The sequence below is a fragment of the Vipera ursinii genome (assembly GCF_947247035.1).
Source record: "Vipera ursinii genome assembly, chromosome: 6".
Lineage (NCBI taxonomy): Eukaryota > Metazoa > Chordata > Lepidosauria > Squamata > Viperidae > Vipera > Vipera ursinii.
The window spans coordinates 66,629,190-66,647,941 of NC_139515.1; the positions used below are offsets into that span (position 1 = coordinate 66,629,190).

Here is an 18,752-nt window from a genome sequence, read left to right on the forward strand (position 1 = left end):
TTTCCTGGCAAGTCTTATTGTATTCAATGAACACTGTAATACAGGTAGTTCTTGACTTACAACTTAGCAACCAAAGTTACAGCCTACCTGAAAAAAGGGACTTACAATCCAGATCTGAAGTTCTGACAATCCGCCCTCTCAACTCATGAGGCCATACTTTGGGAACTTGGCAAGACAGCCACTTTTATATCCATTTGCAGTGTCTGGTATTCACATGATTGAATTTTTATGACAGTGTTGCTGAAAACCAGCTCTCACTTCCAGTTTTCAGCAAACTGTGCCATAGTGAACAATGGGTTCACTGCTTAATGTCTGCTTAAAGGCCGTAATGTTCATTTAATAACCATCGTAAAAAATATCGTAAAATTGGATTGGTCATGTCTTACATGTAGCCTTTGGTAAGATGCCTGCAATTAGTGCAGGTTCGCATCCCACCAGGCTCAAGGTTGACTCAGCCTTCCATCCTTCCGAGGTAGGTAAAATGAGGACCCAGATTGTTGGGGGCAATAAGCTGACTTTGTAATAATGCTGCTTGGGGGCCCCCCGAAAGCCCTAATAAGCAGGCATATACATAGAATGAAGGCTATTGCTAAGCACATTGATCACCAAATAAGCAGAGAATTCTGGTTTTAAATTTGGGAGCTGCAGTTTCAGATCAGCACCACTATCCTGTCTTCCTTCATATGGATTCACAACAACATAGAGAAGAGTCAGATGGACGGTCATGAACCAGATGTGGACCAGAAAGAGAACAGTCTAACATCAGCAAAGATACTACTGCATATCTTCAAAATATGCCTTGGAATTAACACACAAACTAATTATGATTTAATAAAACCGCTTTGTTTTTCTTGTTTTTCTTGAATTATGGCATGAAACTAGACACTTTCCTTAAGGAAAAGAGGACATGTTCCTTTTAAAAAAAAATCCCCAAAATCGAGCCAACTTTATCATGAAATAGTGATTTGTATTGCAGACCCAAGCAGCACTTTAATTTTCAAATATCAAAGGAGAGCTAGTGCAGGTATTCATGTTTTCATTCACATCAACCCCAATATTTGGGGATGATAAGAGGTGTAGTCCAGGGGGTATAAGAACACAGGCAGCCCACATCTTTTAAAATAGTTTCCACTGCTGGACCTTTGAGCGTCAACAAGAAAACCCTTGATTCTGAAGGGCTCCTTTATTTTGATATAATTAATTACCAGAAATTCAGCAAATATCTTGGTGGCTGATATTCATCCCCTATTAAAAATATCCCCTTCATGGATTACGGCCTTGTTGTGGCGAAGGGGCTTGCATAATTCAATGAAGCTATGAGCTATGCCATGCAGGGCCAACCAAGACGGACAGGTCATAGCAGAGAGTTCTGACAAAACGTGATCCACTGGAGAAGGAAATGGCAACCCACTCCAGTATCTTTGCCATGAAAACCCTATGGACAGTACCAAAAGGCAATACGATATGACACTGGAAGATGAGCCCCTCAGGTTGGAAGGCGTCCAATATGCTACTGGGGAATAGCAGAGGGCTAGTAGCGCTAGAAAGAATGAAGCAACTGGGCCAAAGCCAAAAGGATGCTCAGCTGTGGATGTGTGGTGGTGAAAGGAAAGTCTGATTTTTTTAAAAAAAAATTTATTTTTAATCCCATTTATATCCCGCCCTTCTCCGAAAACTCAGGGCGGCTTACAATTTAAGCACAAACCAATGTGCTTAGCAATAGCCTTCATTCTATGTATATGCCTGCTTATTAGGGCTTTTGCCCCCCCCCCAAACGGCATTATTACAAAGTCAGCTTATTGCCCCCAACAATCTGGATCCTCATTTTACCTACCTCGGAAGGATGGAAGGCTGAGTCAACCTTGAGCCTGGTGGGATGCGAACCTACACTAATTGCAGGCAGCTGGTGTTACTTAAGGAGGCATTAGCCCACTGCTCCACCAAGGCTCCTTGGTGGATGCTGTAAAGATCCATGAATCAAGGCAATCTGGACATGGTCAAACAAGAGATGACAAGACTGAACATCGACATCTTAGGAATCAGCGAACTAAAATGGACAGGAATGGGTGAATTTAATTCAGATGACCATCGGGTATACTACTACGGGCAAGAATCCCTCAGAAGAAATGGAGTAGCCTTCATAGTCAATAAAAGAGTAGGAAAAGCAATACTGGGATACAATCCCCAAAATGACAGAATGATCTCAATTTGAATCCAAGGTAAACCATTCAATATCACAGTAGTCCAAGTCTATGCCCCAACCACCGGTGCTGAAGAGGATGAAACTGACCGGTTCTATGAAGCCCTACAGCACCTTATAGAACTAACACCAAAAAAATGATGTCCTTATCATCATGGGGGATTGGAATGCTAAAGTAGGAAGCCAAAAGATAACCGGAATAACAGGCAAGTTTGGCCTTGGAGTACAAAATGAAGCAGGGCACAGGCTGATAGAATTTTGTCAAGAGAATATGATGGTCATAGCAAACACTCTTTTCCAACAATCCAAGAGATGGCTCTACACATGGACATCACCAGACGGTCAACACAGAAATCAGATTGACTATGTGCTCTGCAGCCAAAGATGGAGAAGCTCTATACAGTCAGTAAAAACAAGACCATGAGCTGACTGTGGCTCAGACCATGAGCTTCTTGTTGTAAAGTTTAGGCTTAAAATGAAGAAAGTAGGGAAAAGCACTAGGACACTCAGGTATGAATTAAATCTTATCCCTGTTGAATATACAGTAGAGGTGACAAATAGATTTAAGGAATTAGATCTGATAGACAGAGTGCCTGAAGAACTATGGACAGAGGTTCGCAACGTTGTACAAGAGGTAGCAACTAAAACCATCCCAAAGAAAAAGAAATGCAAGAAAGCAAAATGGCTGTCTGAGGAAGCTTTGCAAATAGCTGAGGAAAGGAGGGAAGCGAAAGGCAAGGGAGAAAAAGAAAGATACGCCCAATTGAATGCAGAATTCCAGAGAATAGCTAGAAGAGATAAGAATGCCTTCTTAAATGAACAGTGCAAAGAAATAGAAGAAAACAATAGAATAGGGAGGACCAGAGATCTCTTCAAGAAAATTGGAGAGATGAAGGGAACGTTTCATGCAAAAGTGGGCATGATAAAGGACCAACAGAGGACCTAACAGAGGCAGCAGAGATTAAGAAGAGGTGGCAAAATTACACAGAAGAACTATACAAGAATGAGCTTAACATCCCTGATAACCACGATGAGGTGGTCACTGACCTCGACCCAGACATCCTAGAATGTGAAGTGAAGTGGGCCTTAGAAAAAATGAGCAACAACAGAGCTAGTGGAGGTGACAGTATTCCAGCTGAGCTATTCAAAATCTTAAGACGATGCAGTAAAAGTGCTACACTCAATTTGCCAGCAAATTTGGAAAACTCAACAGTGGCCACAGGATTGGAAAAGATCAGTTTACATTCCAATTCCAAAGAAAGGCAGTGCCAAAGAATGTTCAAACTATCGCACCATTGCACTCATTTCTCATGCTAGTAAAGTTATGCTTAAAATCCTACAAGCTAGACTCCAGCAGTATGTGGATCGAGAACTACCAGAAGTACAGGCAGGATTTCAAAGAGGCAGAGGAACTAGAGATCAAATTGCCAACATACGCTGGATCATGGAGAAAGCTAGGGAGTTCCAGAAAAACATCTACTTCTGCTTCATTGACTATGCTAAAGCCTTTGATTGTGTGGATCATAACAAACTATGACAAGTTCTTAAAGAGATGGGAGTACCAGACCATCTTATTTGTCTCTTGAGAAACCTATATGTGGGCCAAGAAGCAACAGTGAGAACTGGACACGGAACCACTGTCAGGACCCACCCCAATCCACATCTTAGGAAAATAAAGAACTCTTTGAGCAAGGTCTTGTCCAAAAGGAGGTTTTACTAGGATGTGATCGGTTGTGGAAATACAAGACAGGATCTGGCATTGTGTTACAACTTGATACTTTATAAAGAGTTCCCAGTTCAACCCCCTCCCCTAAAAACCCATTTGGCCAGACCCACATCAATTAAACTTCGGTGTCAACCCTTTCATGGGAAAGAGGGAACTTCCTGTGTCTTTATGATTATTGCCTCCTTCCTTTTCAGATTCAAATGGAGATACAAACCAGATCCCCCCTCCCTTCCCCTCCTTTGTTGTCCTAAGATCAAAAGGGGTTTCCCTGGTCTTTGAATGCAGTCTCCGGCCAGGCTGAATAAACACCTTCTCCTCTCCCCCTTGGAGAAATGGCAGAATCCAGGGAAGGCACAGTATTTTAAACGTACATTTATGAATGCGATATAAATGGATTCTGACACACTGATTGGTTCAAAATTGGGAAAGGAGTCCGGCAAGGCTGTATACTTTTGCCCTGCCTATTTAACTTATATGCAGAGCACATCATAAGAAAGGCAAGGCTAGATGAATCAAAAGTTGAAATTAAGATTGCTGGAAGAAATATCAACAACCTAAGATATGCAGATGATACCCCTCTAATGGCAGAAAGTGAAGAAGAACTAAAGAGCCTCTTGTTGCAGGTGAAGAAGGAGAGTGCAAAACTTGGGTTGAAACTTAACATTAAGAAAACCAAGATCATGGCATCCAGCCCTCTCAATTCCTGGCAAATAGATGGGGAAGAAATGGAGGTAGTGACAGATTTTATTTTCCTGGGCTCCAAGATCACCGCAGACGGGGACTGCAGCCAAGAAATTAAAAGACGCTTGCTCCTGGGGAGGAAAGCAATGGCAAATCTAGACAGCACACGAAAAAGCAGAGACGTCACCCTGCCAACAAAAGTGTGTATAGTCAAGGCTATGGTTTTCCCAGTTGCAATGTATGGCAGTGAAAGTTGGACCATAAGAAAGCTGAGCGCCAAAGAATTGAGGCCTTTGAACTATGGTGCTAGAGAAGACTCCTGCAAGTCCCTTGGACTGCAAGGTGATCAAACCAGTCAGTCCTAGAGATCAACCCTGACTGCTCTTTAGAAGGAGAGATCCTGAAGTTGAAACTACTTTGGCCACTGGAGAAACTACTTTGGCCACTTAGGACTCACTGGAGAAGAGCCTAATGCTGGGAAAGATTGAGGGCAAGAGAAGAAGGGGACGACAGAGAATGAGGTGGCTGGATGGAGTCACTGAAGCAGTAGGCGTGAGCTTAAATGGACTCCAGAAGATGGTAGAGGACAGGAAGGCCTGGAGGAACGTTGTTCATGGGGTCATGATGGGTCGGACACGACTTCGCAGCTAACAACAAATAATTAAAAATATTCAGTTTGTACTACATTGCAGCAAAAACCTGGAGCATCGTGGCACCTTAAAGACTAATACATTTTTACATGAATTCCTGGGTTACAGTAGTCTCTTTTATCATGTTTATATATTCCACGAAATCTTATATAGTTAAATGCCATTCTCCAGCAACTAATGTTTATCTATAGATAGCCATCTCTTAGTGAAAGTACGCATAGAGTCGTGGTTTGGCTATTTCTCCTTTATTCAATAGCGTATTCCCTCATTTGACTCTTGTGAGCGTGTCCGCCTTTGTTTCATTTGATATGAGACCACGCAAAAACACCAACTTTTAGCTGTTTCTAAAAAGAGCGAGAGAGAGGCAGAAGAGGAATCTCAGCTGACTCGTTTCAAAAGTAGTTTCAAAACTACAGACGACCACTACACATAAGCAAAGGTGCAGTATCCCTTTATTCCCGTCCAACAGTCGTCCGAGTTTTCGCAGCGTTACTCCAGGAACCCGAAATTGAGCCTTTTCGGCTTCCGTACTCTCTCCTGTTGTTCTGATAGAGAATTTCGTGCAGAGCCGTCTCGGCTTCCGTACTGGCGTAAGTGGACGTGGCCGCCCCTTGCCGAGAAGCACCTGAGAAAAACGTTGTTCTGTTAAGTTACTTCGGAGCGTTTGCTGTGCTTTTCGCCATGAGCCGAAGCTACAACGATGAATTGCAATATTTGGATAAACTGGATAAGAACAGCTGGCGAATCAAGAAAGGATTTGTGCCCAACATGAACGTGAGTTGGTTAGAGACGATGGGGCGAGCGATGAAGTCTTGCTGTTTTCATCGCTAAACTTCATTCTGGAGCATGATAATTAATAGCTAAAAGCTCCCCCGAGTGCCTTTCGTTCCTCTGAACCAGGAGTAGGCAACCTCGGCTTTTTTATGACTCATGGACTTCAACTCCCAGAATTCCTGAGCCAGCTATGCTGGCTCAGGAATTCTGGGAGTTGAAGTCCATGAGTCATAAAAGAGCCGAGGTTGCCCACCCCTGCTCTGGGCGACGAAGAGAAAATGTCGAGGGTTCGCTTGCCTGGCTCTGCTCAATTTTTAGCCTACTGCAGTGCGTGCCATTACATTTTATTATTTTGTGTAATTGTCAAATGATATTGGCTCAAATGGTGAAAGGTGATTTATAATTATAAATAGTGCATCTAGAATTGCCAGTTTCCTGCTGGGGAGAAATTTGATCTGTAGGTGTAACTAATCAGAGTACCAATTGTGATATTGATAATTTCTCTTACAAGTGGACTATTTACTTCGTTCAAAATATGGGCATTTCTGGTTATTTAGGAAGCTACTTCTAAGCCAGCGGTCTCCAACCTCTTTGGCAACAGGGACAGGTTTTGTGGAAGACAGTTTTTCCACAGATTTGGAGGGGCGGGGAACGGTTCACATGCAACATAGATCCCATGCATGCGCAGACAAAGCTTTGCTTGTTTGCCTACTGCTTGTGCAGCCCGGTTCCCAACAGGCCATGGACAAATACTTCTCCATGGCCCAGAGGTTGGGGACCCCTGCTTTAAACTATTAAGAACAAATCTAAATATTTACTGGAAGAATATATTTTTAAAATAACTAATTATGGAAGCATTCTAGTTTTCATGATACAGTTACTTCAAATTATTTGTTTGAATGGTGCATCCTAATTTTGAATATGTGGTCCTTTTTCCTAATTTTCTTCATTTTGTCTCTAGGTGGAGGGTGTGTTTTATGTGAATGATTCATTGGAGAAGTTGATGTTTGAAGAACTAAGAAATGCATGTCGAGGTGGAGGTATGTATGAGTTTTCAGTCGTCTGTTTGAATCTCCTTGTTTCCTAATGCCTCCAATATTTTTCTCCTTTAAATCTGTCACATATTCAACAAATATATCTAGAAGTCCAATATAGCTTCTTCTATGTTTAGTTATCATAAATATGTTGTGGTTAATAGGCTGCTTGGATTAACACATTTTTGAAAAGGTCTTGATTTACAAAGAATTGTTGGTTGGGCATGAGAAAATAACCATTTGCTCTTTAGTTCTGCTTTTTTAAATGTAAAGACATGTACCCTTTAAATTCCAATTTTGAATTGATATGTTTTATACCCAATTTACCTCAGGTTTCACATTATTTTCATTTTCTATAGGCCTAGCACAGGGGTGTCATGTGACGTGTTGCTGGCAATGGGGTGGGTGCAGTTTCACTATGATGCATCCGGCCCGTGGGCCAGCAGTTTGACACCCCTGGCCTAGCATGTGAAATATGCAAGCGGTTATAGTTATAGTCCTCTACATGCTTATCTAGGGGTAAGCCTTATTTAAATCCATCATTTGTACTTCTGAGTAAACGTTAAGAGAATAACACTGTTCTTTATCCTTAAAATGTTAATTCTGAGTTACATGTTCATAGGAAACAGGAAATTAATTCCTACCTTTTTTAGGTGCTGGTGGCTTTCTTCCAGCCATGAAACAAATTGGAAATGTAGCTGCATTACCTGGTATTGTTCACGTGAGTCCTTGTTATTTTAAATCCAGAATAAAACCATTATAGAAGGACTTTGCTGTGGATTCTTCTATGTAGTAAAGTCTTAGAAGACTAGTAGAACTACTGCTTCAAATAGAAATAAGGATGCTTTCCAATAGAAAAGAATATGTATAACTCAGAGTTGAACAGTGAAGCCCTTAGCTTCTGAAATTTGTGGTTTGCTTGCAGATATTTTCTTACCCAAGTAGGTACCATTATCAGTGCAAGGATGGATGATGCTACCTAGTTGGATAATGAAACATCTACAAGCTAACAACCAAGTTCAGAATTATCAAGAACTTCACAATAAGAATACTGTGAGACTTTCTTATCCTAACAATTTCTTGAAGTAAATTCAGATATTCAAGGATATGATGGAAGTAGAGTATTTGCCATTAATTTTTGAAATGAAATGATTTCTTTATTTCCAGTTGTCATTTTGAGTATGGTACACCCCTTGATATAAATGTTGAAACCTCTGCTTTTGGATACTTTGCAATGGGAATATGACTGGGCTAGGGTTACTTCATAGCATAGCAATATCATTCATAATTGTTATATTGATTGCCTTTCTTTTTCCTTTTTTTTTGCAAAAATTGTATTTCAGCGATCTATTGGACTTCCTGATGTTCATTCAGGGTATGGTTTTGCTATTGGCAACATGGCAGCCTTTGATATGAGTGACCCAGAAGCAGTAGTTTCACCAGGTATGGACAGCTATAGTTATTATCTGTTTGGAAAGAGAACTCTTAGGTACCTCCAAATATGTTTTAGATGTTTCAGGCTCCAATTCAGACAATTGTACAGAGATATTGTTAACCATTCTGTGTAAGTAACAGTTGACTGGTGATATGTTCTGTAGAATGTTACATTTTCAACTGTTAGGAAGTTTTTAGTTCTAAGGCCAAAAAAACTTAATTATCCAAAGAATTTGTATTACTGATGCCATATTTTTAATCTGGACTGATTTGAAGAAACAGGTGGATATTTTTCCAGTATACATATGCTGGCCAAAGCAAAATGCTCTCATTGACCTTTTGAGGACAGTGTCTATTAGATTTATCTTAAAATAACAAGTGCTTGTAGTGCAAAATCCAATGTTAAGCTGAAATAACTTTCATGAAGTGTATTTATTTATTTATTTATTTGTGGAGGAGGATAAATTATGGAGGATAAATAAATGATCTACATACATTTCAGTATGTTTACCCTTGAACTAGCGCAGAATAGTTCTGTTCTTTCCATGTAATACAAATATATTTCTTTATCGGAATATCTAACTATATAAAGTTTAATGAATGTAATTATAGCTGCGACAAAAATGCAGTTGATTGCAGTGACGAGTTCTGAGTTTTTAAAGTTCATATTCTGATAATTGAGTATTTTGAGTTCATAATATTAGCAATTGCATAAAATGACTTGTTGAGCTGAGTTTTAAAAGGTATGTTCTGGTTACTCATACAGGAGGTGTAGGGTTTGACATTAACTGTGGTGTTAGATTATTGCGGACCAACCTTGATGAGTGTGATGTGCAGCCAGTGAAGGAGCAGCTTGCACAATCCATGTTTGACCACATTCCTGTAGGGGTGGGATCCAAGGGTGTCATCCCCATGAATGCCAAGTAAGAGCTATTTTTGTATTTTCTCAAATGTCTGTATTTTTGCTTCATTTCTGAAGGAGAAGGTGGCTGAAAGAAAATGAAATGTAGCTTATCACATGCATTACAGATCTGTTGATAGCAAACAAGTAAAAATGTCACTTATTGATTCAGAGCTGTTTGAAAGCTTTGCATAGGTTAGTCATCATATATCTAGAGGACTTTTATTTCCAGAATTCCATTCTGACTGGGAATTGTGGCAGTTTATGTCTGTGCATCTGGAAGGCATCCAGATAGGTAAAAGTTGTCTTAGTGTAAACTCACTTGTAGTTTGGTGGTTATAGCTGCTAAGAGGCTCTATGTTTCAACCAACCACTCATACTGATAATTGTACTTATTTAAGAACCATGTTTCTTAGTCCTCAAATATTTTGGAGTATCAAGAAAAGTTTTGGGATCATAACAATTGCCACAATATATTTCTCTGCCTTCTTAATTGTCAGAGTGACTCCGTAGTATGCATGCAATGGTCAGCTGGTTCAAGGGCATCATCAGGAAAACAGGTTAAAATCTGTAAGACAGTAATATCTGAACACTAGACTCTCAGACATTTCTGAGCGAACTCTCAGGATGTCAGATCTACCATCTTCAGCTTCTACACTTTGCTGGCATCCTGCCGTAAAATGCAAGGAGGGAGAGGGAGAAAAGACATGGGAATGTGGAGACAAACGATGGGAGGGGGAGACAGTCTTGACAGAAACCAGAGATGCCAAGCCAAAGTAAACCAGTCACCAAGGACACCTGGTCTGGGAACAGAATGTGAAACTGCATCAAGTGTCGCCAAACAACCAAGTGGTTCCCAAAACATCTAAACAGCATGCTATTGGACACTGATAGACTGGTCAAAGGGGAGAGATCCATGCAAAGAGAAAAAGTGTAACCTTTGCATGGGACTATTCAGATCTAGCCTTACTTTCGCTGCAAGCACTTAACTTTAGTAAAAGAATCACTTCAACCAAATGGAGTCGAGGATCTTTCTTTCCTAAAGATCTGAGTTTGGGCAGGCCTGACATAGGTAAACACCAGGGAAACCTTTTTATAGGTGGGACTGGGACCAATTAGAACAGCCCAGTCTAATGCCACCAAAGCATGACATCATGTTTAAATTGAGACATCCCTGTTGTTTTTCCTTGATGTTCATTATTTTCTCCTATGCTGGCCAAATCTTTAAACATTTGCTTCATTGCAGTTCTTTTGCCTCTATAAGGTGAGGAGAAAGGAAACTTTCCAACCTATCTAGCTTTATTTTATTTTGTTTGCAGTGTGAGAACAATATACTGGATTTGGTCACCATTTTCTTTATAGAGGAAAAGGAAAATGAACCTCACTTATTTGAAAGGGCATTTTACATAGTTGTGTTCTAAGTTCAAGTGTTGGCTAATGAATGCTTGATTTAAGTTTTACATGGCCACCCACCTTACAGAACACAATTCTGGGTGGGTCACAATGATAAAACAAAAACAAAAAACAGAACATTAAGCACTTAATCCATCATATCAGTGCATCAAACTATGCAATCCTCAGGCTCCAACTTTACCCTATCCCAGAGTCTGGGAGAAAAGCCAGCCCTTTTCAACTTTCGGGATAGCTAAAAGTTGCGGGGGGGGAGATGGGGAGCTGCCAGATCCCAAGGGAAAGGTTCTTCCAGAGGGCAGGGTTTTCTATGGAAAAGGGACACATTCTACTTCCCACTAGATGACCACACTTGAGCAATGAAGCAATGGAACCTGGAGAGTATTTATACTCGGAGTAATCTGAAAATTGTGAACCAAGATGTAGGAGTGAGTCTGTGCTTTCATTCTGTATTTGTCTGTGGTCTCCTAATTGGAGTGTCTTTCATACCCAGGGACCTGGAGGAAGCTTTAGAGATGGGGGTAGACTGGTCCTTACGAGAAGGCTATGCCTGGGCTGAGGATAAAGAGCATTGTGAAGAATATGGGAGGATGTTGCAGGCAGATCCAAATAAAGTGTCGGCAAGAGCTAAGAAAAGGGGTTTACCTCAGGTAATCAGACTGTAGATATAATGTTGGGTGATCATTTAATGCTGATTTGAATTTAATTTAATTTTAATCAGGTTGATTTTAATAACAGAACAATGACCAGAGATTTGATTAGCTGATGTCATGGTTCAAAAGGTTACCCATTCACTTTTGGTTTTCATGAGTCATACTCTGGGTGACTCACTCAGTAAGTTTCCATGGCTGAGTGTGGAATTAGACTTGGCTCTCGGCTGCTGTAGTCTAGCAGTCTGTAACTATAGCACCACACTGGCTCTTGCATTGATTAAGGAGGACTCCACTTTGTGATAATGAAATTTCACCTTTTTGATTGATGAGCCTTAGATATTGTCTTATATATATGTTTGATTTGGTGATTCAGTATGATTGATTTTTCAATTTACATCTTATCTAATGTTTTGATTTTAGTCTAATACTTTTTAGGAAACATACATTTTTAAAGAAGCTTAACAGTTCAGAAAATAAAGAGAATCTTTTCCCTTAACATCTGGAATGTGGAAAAACTCAGTGTCCGTTAATAAGACTAATGGATGTTAAATTGCATTCATTTGCCAGGGCTTCTAGTAAAAATCACAAATATTTCATTTTTCTTGTTGGGAAAAACTAAGTTCTCCTCTTCGGTTTAACAGCTGGGGACTTTGGGAGCAGGAAACCACTATGCTGAGATACAAGTCGTGGATGACATTTATAATGAATATGCTGCCCGAAAGATGGGTATAGACCATAAGGGACAAATATGTGTGATGATCCACAGTGGGAGCAGAGGCCTTGGCCACCAAGTAGCTACAGGTATTTGCCTAATGTTCTTTTTCGTTCTGGAAATGAAATGTGACTATCCAATATAATATTAGAGCTAGTTTCTACGGCACAGTCTTTATGTGGAAAAAATATAACATCTTTATGCAATTAGCTTATACGTATGGAATCTAAAATTATGATTTAAGTTCTAGGCCTGCTGGTCCCGATCACAATTTCTGAATTTATCTGGTCATATTTTTCAGATGCCTTAGTAGCTATGGAAAAAGCAATGAAACGGGACAAGATTATAGTGAATGACCGCCAATTGGCATGTGCTAGGATAGCTTCTCAGGAGGGCCAAGATTATTTGAAAGGGATGGCAGCAGCTGGAAACTATGCATGGGTCAATCGTTCCTCCATGACTTTTCTTACTAGACAGGTAAGAGGGGACAGTGATAGCTCATCGCTTCTCAGTCTTTAAAAATAATCAGGCATAACTGGCTAAGATGGTGAAATTGAGCTCTAGCTAAGGTATTCTTCCCAACCTGGTGTTCTCTAGATGTGTAGAGAAGACTTCAGTCCCAGAATAACTGGAAAGCATGGATTCGTGAAGTTGGTCTGTGATATATCTATCTTGAAAGAAGTACAGGTAGTCCTTACTTACTGACTGCCTTGTTTAGTGACCATTCAAAGTTATAATGGTGCCAAAAGTAGCTTTGCAATCAATTCTTACCTTCACAACCATCACAGCATTTGGTGCTTTGCAACTAGGTGCATATTTACAACTGTTGTGGCATCCTGCAGTCACGTTATTACCATTTGTGTGCTTAACTGGTTTGTGCCAAGCAGAATACAGAAGGTAGAAGTAAAATCATAACTCACAGTTAGTTGATTCATTGGTTAGCAACCATGTTGCTAATCAGTGTATACAAACTCAGTTGCATTCTGCTTCGTGACACCAGATAGTAATTTCAGAAGTACTACATTTATTTAAGAGATGAGTTTGAGATTCAGTTTCCAATATATGGGCTTCCAGGTTGGATCTACCCATGGTATGAATACATTTGGCTTTTGTTTCTAAACATGAAGTGTCAACTGAGTTGAGTTTTTATTTAATTATATCCCTTTTCTCCAAAACTGATGTGCCCTAAATTTGGGTCATACTGTCTAGATCTTTAGGGTTGAAAGCCAATTCACTTTAGTTCATTAAGATTTTAGATTTAGATCGTGCCTATTTTGTGCATGGATGGAGCAATACTTGAGATGATTGCTCACAGTGTGTATGAATAGCTTTGCATAAATAATGGCTATTTTCTGTCTTGAAAAAAGCAGGCTTGAAGGATTTTACGATCTTGAGCAGCAGGGCAGCATTCAAAAAAGGTTTTGTTAATGATTCCGCTGAACTATATGTTCCATTCCAGCCATCGTCTGAAGTACATTTTACCAATATAATTATAATTGTCTCTTCATATTTATCAGTTAGTTTAGAGAATGTCTCTCAAGAATTGCTGTTAAAATCTGTACTTAGAATGCAAGAAGCTTGAGATAAACTGATTGTTGGAGGAAGAATTTCAGATAATTATAACTAAAATGCCAGTTTCCATATATACCAATCCCCCAAAACATATTAGAACTACTTTGTGTGCCTGTATTGTTTTCTAGGCATTTGCTAAAGTCTTCAACACCACTCCTGATGATCTGGACATGCATGTAATCTACGATGTGTCTCACAACATTGCAAAAGTAGAACAGCACGTGGTAGATGGCAAAGAACGGACCCTGTTGGTGCATAGGAAAGGATCAACCAGAGCATTCCCTCCTCACCACCCTCTTATAGCTGTCGATTACCAAGTAGGAACTTCTGAGATTTCTGTCTTGTTAACATTCATAAGCTTTCATTTCCCTTTGCATGCTTGGTGGAGTTTTTCACTTAATTGGCTGCACAGCCTAATGTAATTTCTTCACAGACATATCACATCCTCTTTTGCAGGTTAGTTTAGAGTAGACAGTGTAAATTAGCTGATTCTAATAAAAAATATATACCAACTGTATTTCATCAACATTTTTTTATTAGTTGATAATAATTTGCAGCCATGCCAGCATAACTAACACTGACTGTATGTGTGTCTCCAGCTGACTGGCCAGCCAGTGTTGATTGGTGGAACAATGGGAACTTGCAGTTATGTCCTTACTGGTACTGAACAAGGCATGACTGAAACCTTTGGAACCACCTGCCATGGAGCAGTGAGTAGGAAACAACTTGCTTTATTCTAAATCATGGTGTCTTTGCTTCATATTTATGTACATCTGGATAATATACTAGCTAAAATAAAGCTTCAGTTATTCTGGCAAGAGGAATGGGATCAGCAATCCATGACTGCTGTGGGATCAAATGAAGATGCAGAGAGATTATAGTAACTTAGAAATGTAGGCAATGTAGTATGGAATGTCCAGGATGATTTAGATTTAGTGTATGTGTTTAATTTATTCAATCCCAACTCTAAACTGACTCTGGATAATGTACAATAAAACCAAAGGGAGGAACAGTCTAACTACATCCACACTGCATAAAATCTGGCAGGGACCCCTGCCAGCCTAACCAAAGGCCTGGAAGAACAGCCAGTTTTACAAGTGTTCCAGAATACTATCAGGGTGTGATTCACACAATAGCAGGGGAGATCTCATGCCAGAAGGCAGGGGAAGGTATGCTTCCTGGATCCCAATAAATGACATAATTTAATAAAGGAACCCTGAGCATGCTAATCCTCTTAGATCAAGCAAGCCAGTCTGATACCATAGGAAATAGCTGGTCCTTCACATAACCAGGCTCTGTGCCCTATTAACATTTTGTAGGTCAGAGATACTATCTTCAGTTGCACCCAGAAGAATACTGGTAACAAATACAGACTTACAAGTATTAAATGGGCACACCAAAGCATGCCCATTACTGCCCTGACTGCTACATTCTTGACCAGTTAAATTCCAAGTGATCTTCAGAGTCAGCCCCACATAGAGCACATTGCAGTATTGATCCATAAAGTGACTAGGGCATGAGTGACTCAGTTACAAATCAGTTTCCTGGCTGTTTTAATTAGGATTCAACAGTGAGGTAGCTGCAAGTAACTGAATTGAGAACCTGTCCACTTCCTCAAGATTTACTGACTCAAACTCATAATGCAATACAAGACTGAGTCCTTGTCACCTTGGTTGGACCTGGCCTGTCAAAGTCCAAGATGGAGCATATCTAAGCAACTGTGTGTATATTAGAAACCTTTAAGAAATTTAGGAATCTTAAAGAGTCTGTTCTGTTTATTTTAATATATGGCCAAGGCCACATATAACTGCTTTCTTCATTCATGTTATTAATGTTTGCTTCAATTTGAAGACTGGTACTTAAAGAAATATATTATCCTACAGGGCCGTGCGTTGTCCCGTGCCAAATCACGACGTAACTTGGATTTCCAGGATGTCTTGGACAAGTTGGCAGATATGGGGATTGCAATCCGTGTTGCATCTCCCAAACTAGTCATGGAAGAAGTGAGAGTTCTTTCATCTTTCTTTGGACAATTTTATTTCTGGGGTGGATTTCTTTTCACACCAAAGTATTAGCATCTATTATCAGAAGAAAAAAATATGAGATTATGAGAATCTACCAAATTAAATGCTGTAATTTCTGCCTGAAAGGGCTCCCTTTTCCTTCTCTAATTTGGGGTAAATTGTTTCTCTTAACACCTCAAAGCATATCATTTCCTTTTTTAATCTCTTTTTTCCTAGGCACCTGAATCTTATAAGAATGTGACAGATGTGGTTAACACCTGCCATGCAGCTGGCATCAGCAAGAAAGCGATTAAACTGAGGCCCATTGCAGTAATCAAAGGGTAAAGAAGCCATTCGCAGAATCTGACAGAACCTCTTCCTACTCAGACTACTCGTTAATTATGTTTCCATTCAGATGGAAACTCTGACAAATTGTTTGTTAGAACTTTTGGACTTAAGAAATATGGTACAAGAACAGATAAATCAAGATATGTTGCTGTTTTGATCTGATGGCAAATTGTGTGAAGCTGACAGAGTTTCTTTGAGAGAAAGATGTGAAACAGTTTTTCAGAAGATTATTTGATCCTAATAAATGGTCCGTTATACCTATAATGAGATTCTGACCAGTGCTAATTTGATGGCCACCTTTTTTCAAGAAGATAGTTCTTGGAGGGTTTCCCCCCCTAACTTCAGTTGTTTCTCTCTAATTAAGACATAGAGTCTTCAGTAATAATATATAACATGGCAAACAGGTTTTTGTTTTGACCAATAAATTAAGACTGACTAAGCTAGTAGTCTGTAGGATGTAGGAAAATTTGCGAATATTCTTACTGGAGAAGTCCATGACTCAGCAGTTTCTGTTGCATCCCCACTACATGACAGTGGGTACTTTAGGAGCAGATGATTCTGTGCACATCACATGCCAGTAGTATCCCTGATCTGAAGCTTTACTTGTGCTTTAGTGGAGGAACAATACTACTTTCTTGAAAAGAAACCAGCTTTCCATTGAAAATCTATATAGTTTTCAGTAATGCTTTAAGCCATTCACATGTCTAGAACAGACATAATAGCTATATTGATAAAGAGCCATGGTGGCACAGTGGTTAGAATGCAGTATTGCAGGCTAACTGCCCATTGCCAGGAGTTCAATTCTCATCAGCTCGGGGTTGACTCAGTTTTCCATCTTTCCAAGATCATTAAAATTGCCCCCAGATTGTTGGGGGCAATATGCTGAATCTGTAAACCTCTTAGAGAGGGCTAAGAAAGCAGTATATAAGTCTAAGTACTATTGCTGTTGCTATCCTCCAAGCTGTCATTAAAAATACAAAAACACAGTGTTTTGTTGCATCTTCTTACTCCCACTGGCTAAATAGATCGAGTAGAGAGAGTTTACTTCTTAAAATGGCAAACTGGAAATCATATACATTTAAATGGCTGCTTACTTATGCTTTTTTGAAACTCTCCCAAGTCTGTCTTCAAGATCTTTTTCCAGATCTTGAAACTTTCTAAATATTTAAAGCTGCAAGGAAGTAATTGCAAATGTTACCTTGTCATTTAAAGACAATCAGATGTATTTGTAATTTAGGAATAAAATGGATGTTCTGAAATACTGTGATGAGATGATATTGCTGCTACTCTGTAGTATAAGTAATTTAATTTGAACTTTACAAATAATCTCTAGTTGTTTGGTGCTGCAATTCCAAATTCCGTTTGTTTGGACTAATCTCTGTTGATTTTACAGAATCCATCGTACGTTTTTCTACTTCAGTGTAAAATGTGTACAATGTTTATCAGAGTACCATCAGTAGAGGGCAGCTTAATAAAGATAAACTGAAAGGAATGCCATTACTAGAGAAATTTTGAAAGAAACCCTGGATAAAGAGTGCAGCCTGGCCTTTATGTATTCTTTTGAAAAAGATTGGTAAATTGATACTCACTGATTTCACTAGCAGTTTGAAATTAACTTAATCAGCCTAATAATAAAGCTTAAACCTGGGATAAAAAGAAACAAAATAGTTTGTAAAAGCTACATAAAATCTACCCTTCAAGCTAATAGCATGACTTATGTCTGTTGAATCTCTGTGTGTCTTTATGTTGTTTTGGCACTATTGCAAATAAGATCACATTGTCGTTAGTACAAAGACAAAGCTGAAAAACTAGACATTCTAATTACTGACAAAAAAATCTCTCTCCTACATTTATGTGAACTCCTTTTGTTTATGTGTGCCAGCAGGTATATCTAAAGACAATATAGATTTAGCCATCCAGCCTGCTTGCCTAATACTGCATCAGAAAAGATGAATTACAGTATATGGCTTACAGTATATTAGGGATATTTGTACCACTGAAGGAGAACAGTATGAATAAATTGGGTTTTGTTAATGAATTCACTTGGTTGTGCGTGTGTTTTACCATCCTACGTTGAGAACTCATACATACTATATTCTTTAAAAAAAACTTTTTCTAACTGGAATAATATATGATTCTGGTTCCCACATCAAAGAAAACAAAATATCACTTATTTTCTTACCTAGTTAATTCAGTTAGATAAGATAACCTTTATTGTCATGTTTTACTGTGGGCACACCGGCACACATTAAAAATGAAATTCTGTTGCTTGCTTTCAAAAGAAAATATATACCCATACACATAAATAACACACATATACATTGTGTGTGTGTGTGTTCGGCTTTGGATACCACAAAGCCTTCCAGAAGGCAACAAGGAAAACAGATCGTGAAGAGGATGTGTAGTATCCCAAACAATACTGCAGACCCTGCTCAAGCATCGTTTATATGCTATGGCCTGAATAGAAGGGAGTGCACTACCGATAATTGTTTCTGCCATCCTCACCACTCTGCACCTCCTTCATATCTGAAGCAGTAATGCTTCCAAACCAGACTGTAATGCAATATGACAGGATGCTCTCGATCGTCCCATAGAAAGTGGTAAGGACGGGAAGGAAGATGTATTTTTCTGATGCGATACAGAAAATGCAGGTG

At 39.4% G+C, this 18,752-nt stretch overlaps 1 protein-coding gene across 1 annotated transcript; it reads left to right on the forward strand.

Moving 5' to 3' along the window:
• Positions 1 to 5,817: 5,817 nt before the first annotated feature.
• RTCB (RNA 2',3'-cyclic phosphate and 5'-OH ligase) lies at positions 5,818 to 18,136 on the forward strand. The gene is made up of 12 exons (XM_083366407.1): positions 5,818 to 6,031; positions 6,993 to 7,071; positions 7,719 to 7,786; positions 8,409 to 8,508; positions 9,266 to 9,422; positions 11,304 to 11,460; positions 12,105 to 12,264; positions 12,477 to 12,652; positions 13,876 to 14,064; positions 14,347 to 14,457; positions 15,631 to 15,750; positions 15,988 to 18,136. The coding sequence occupies exons 1-12, from the start codon at positions 5,939 to 5,941 to the stop codon at positions 16,093 to 16,095; spliced, it is 1,518 nt and encodes a 505-aa protein (XP_083222533.1). The 5' UTR covers positions 5,818 to 5,938; the 3' UTR covers positions 16,096 to 18,136.
• The last annotated feature ends 616 nt before the right edge of the window (positions 18,137 to 18,752 follow it).

Coding starts and splice junctions, on each gene's coding strand:
- RTCB (XM_083366407.1), top strand. CDS start 5,939: ATGAGCCGAAGCTACAACGATGAATTGCAATATTTGGATAAACTGGAT. Junction 7,072..7,718: donor AAATGCATGTCGAGGTGGAG/GTATGTATGAGT, acceptor TACCTTTTTTAG/GTGCTGGTGGCTTTCTTCCA. Junction 15,751..15,987: donor CCAAACTAGTCATGGAAGAA/GTGAGAGTTCTT, acceptor CTTTTTTCCTAG/GCACCTGAATCTTATAAGAA.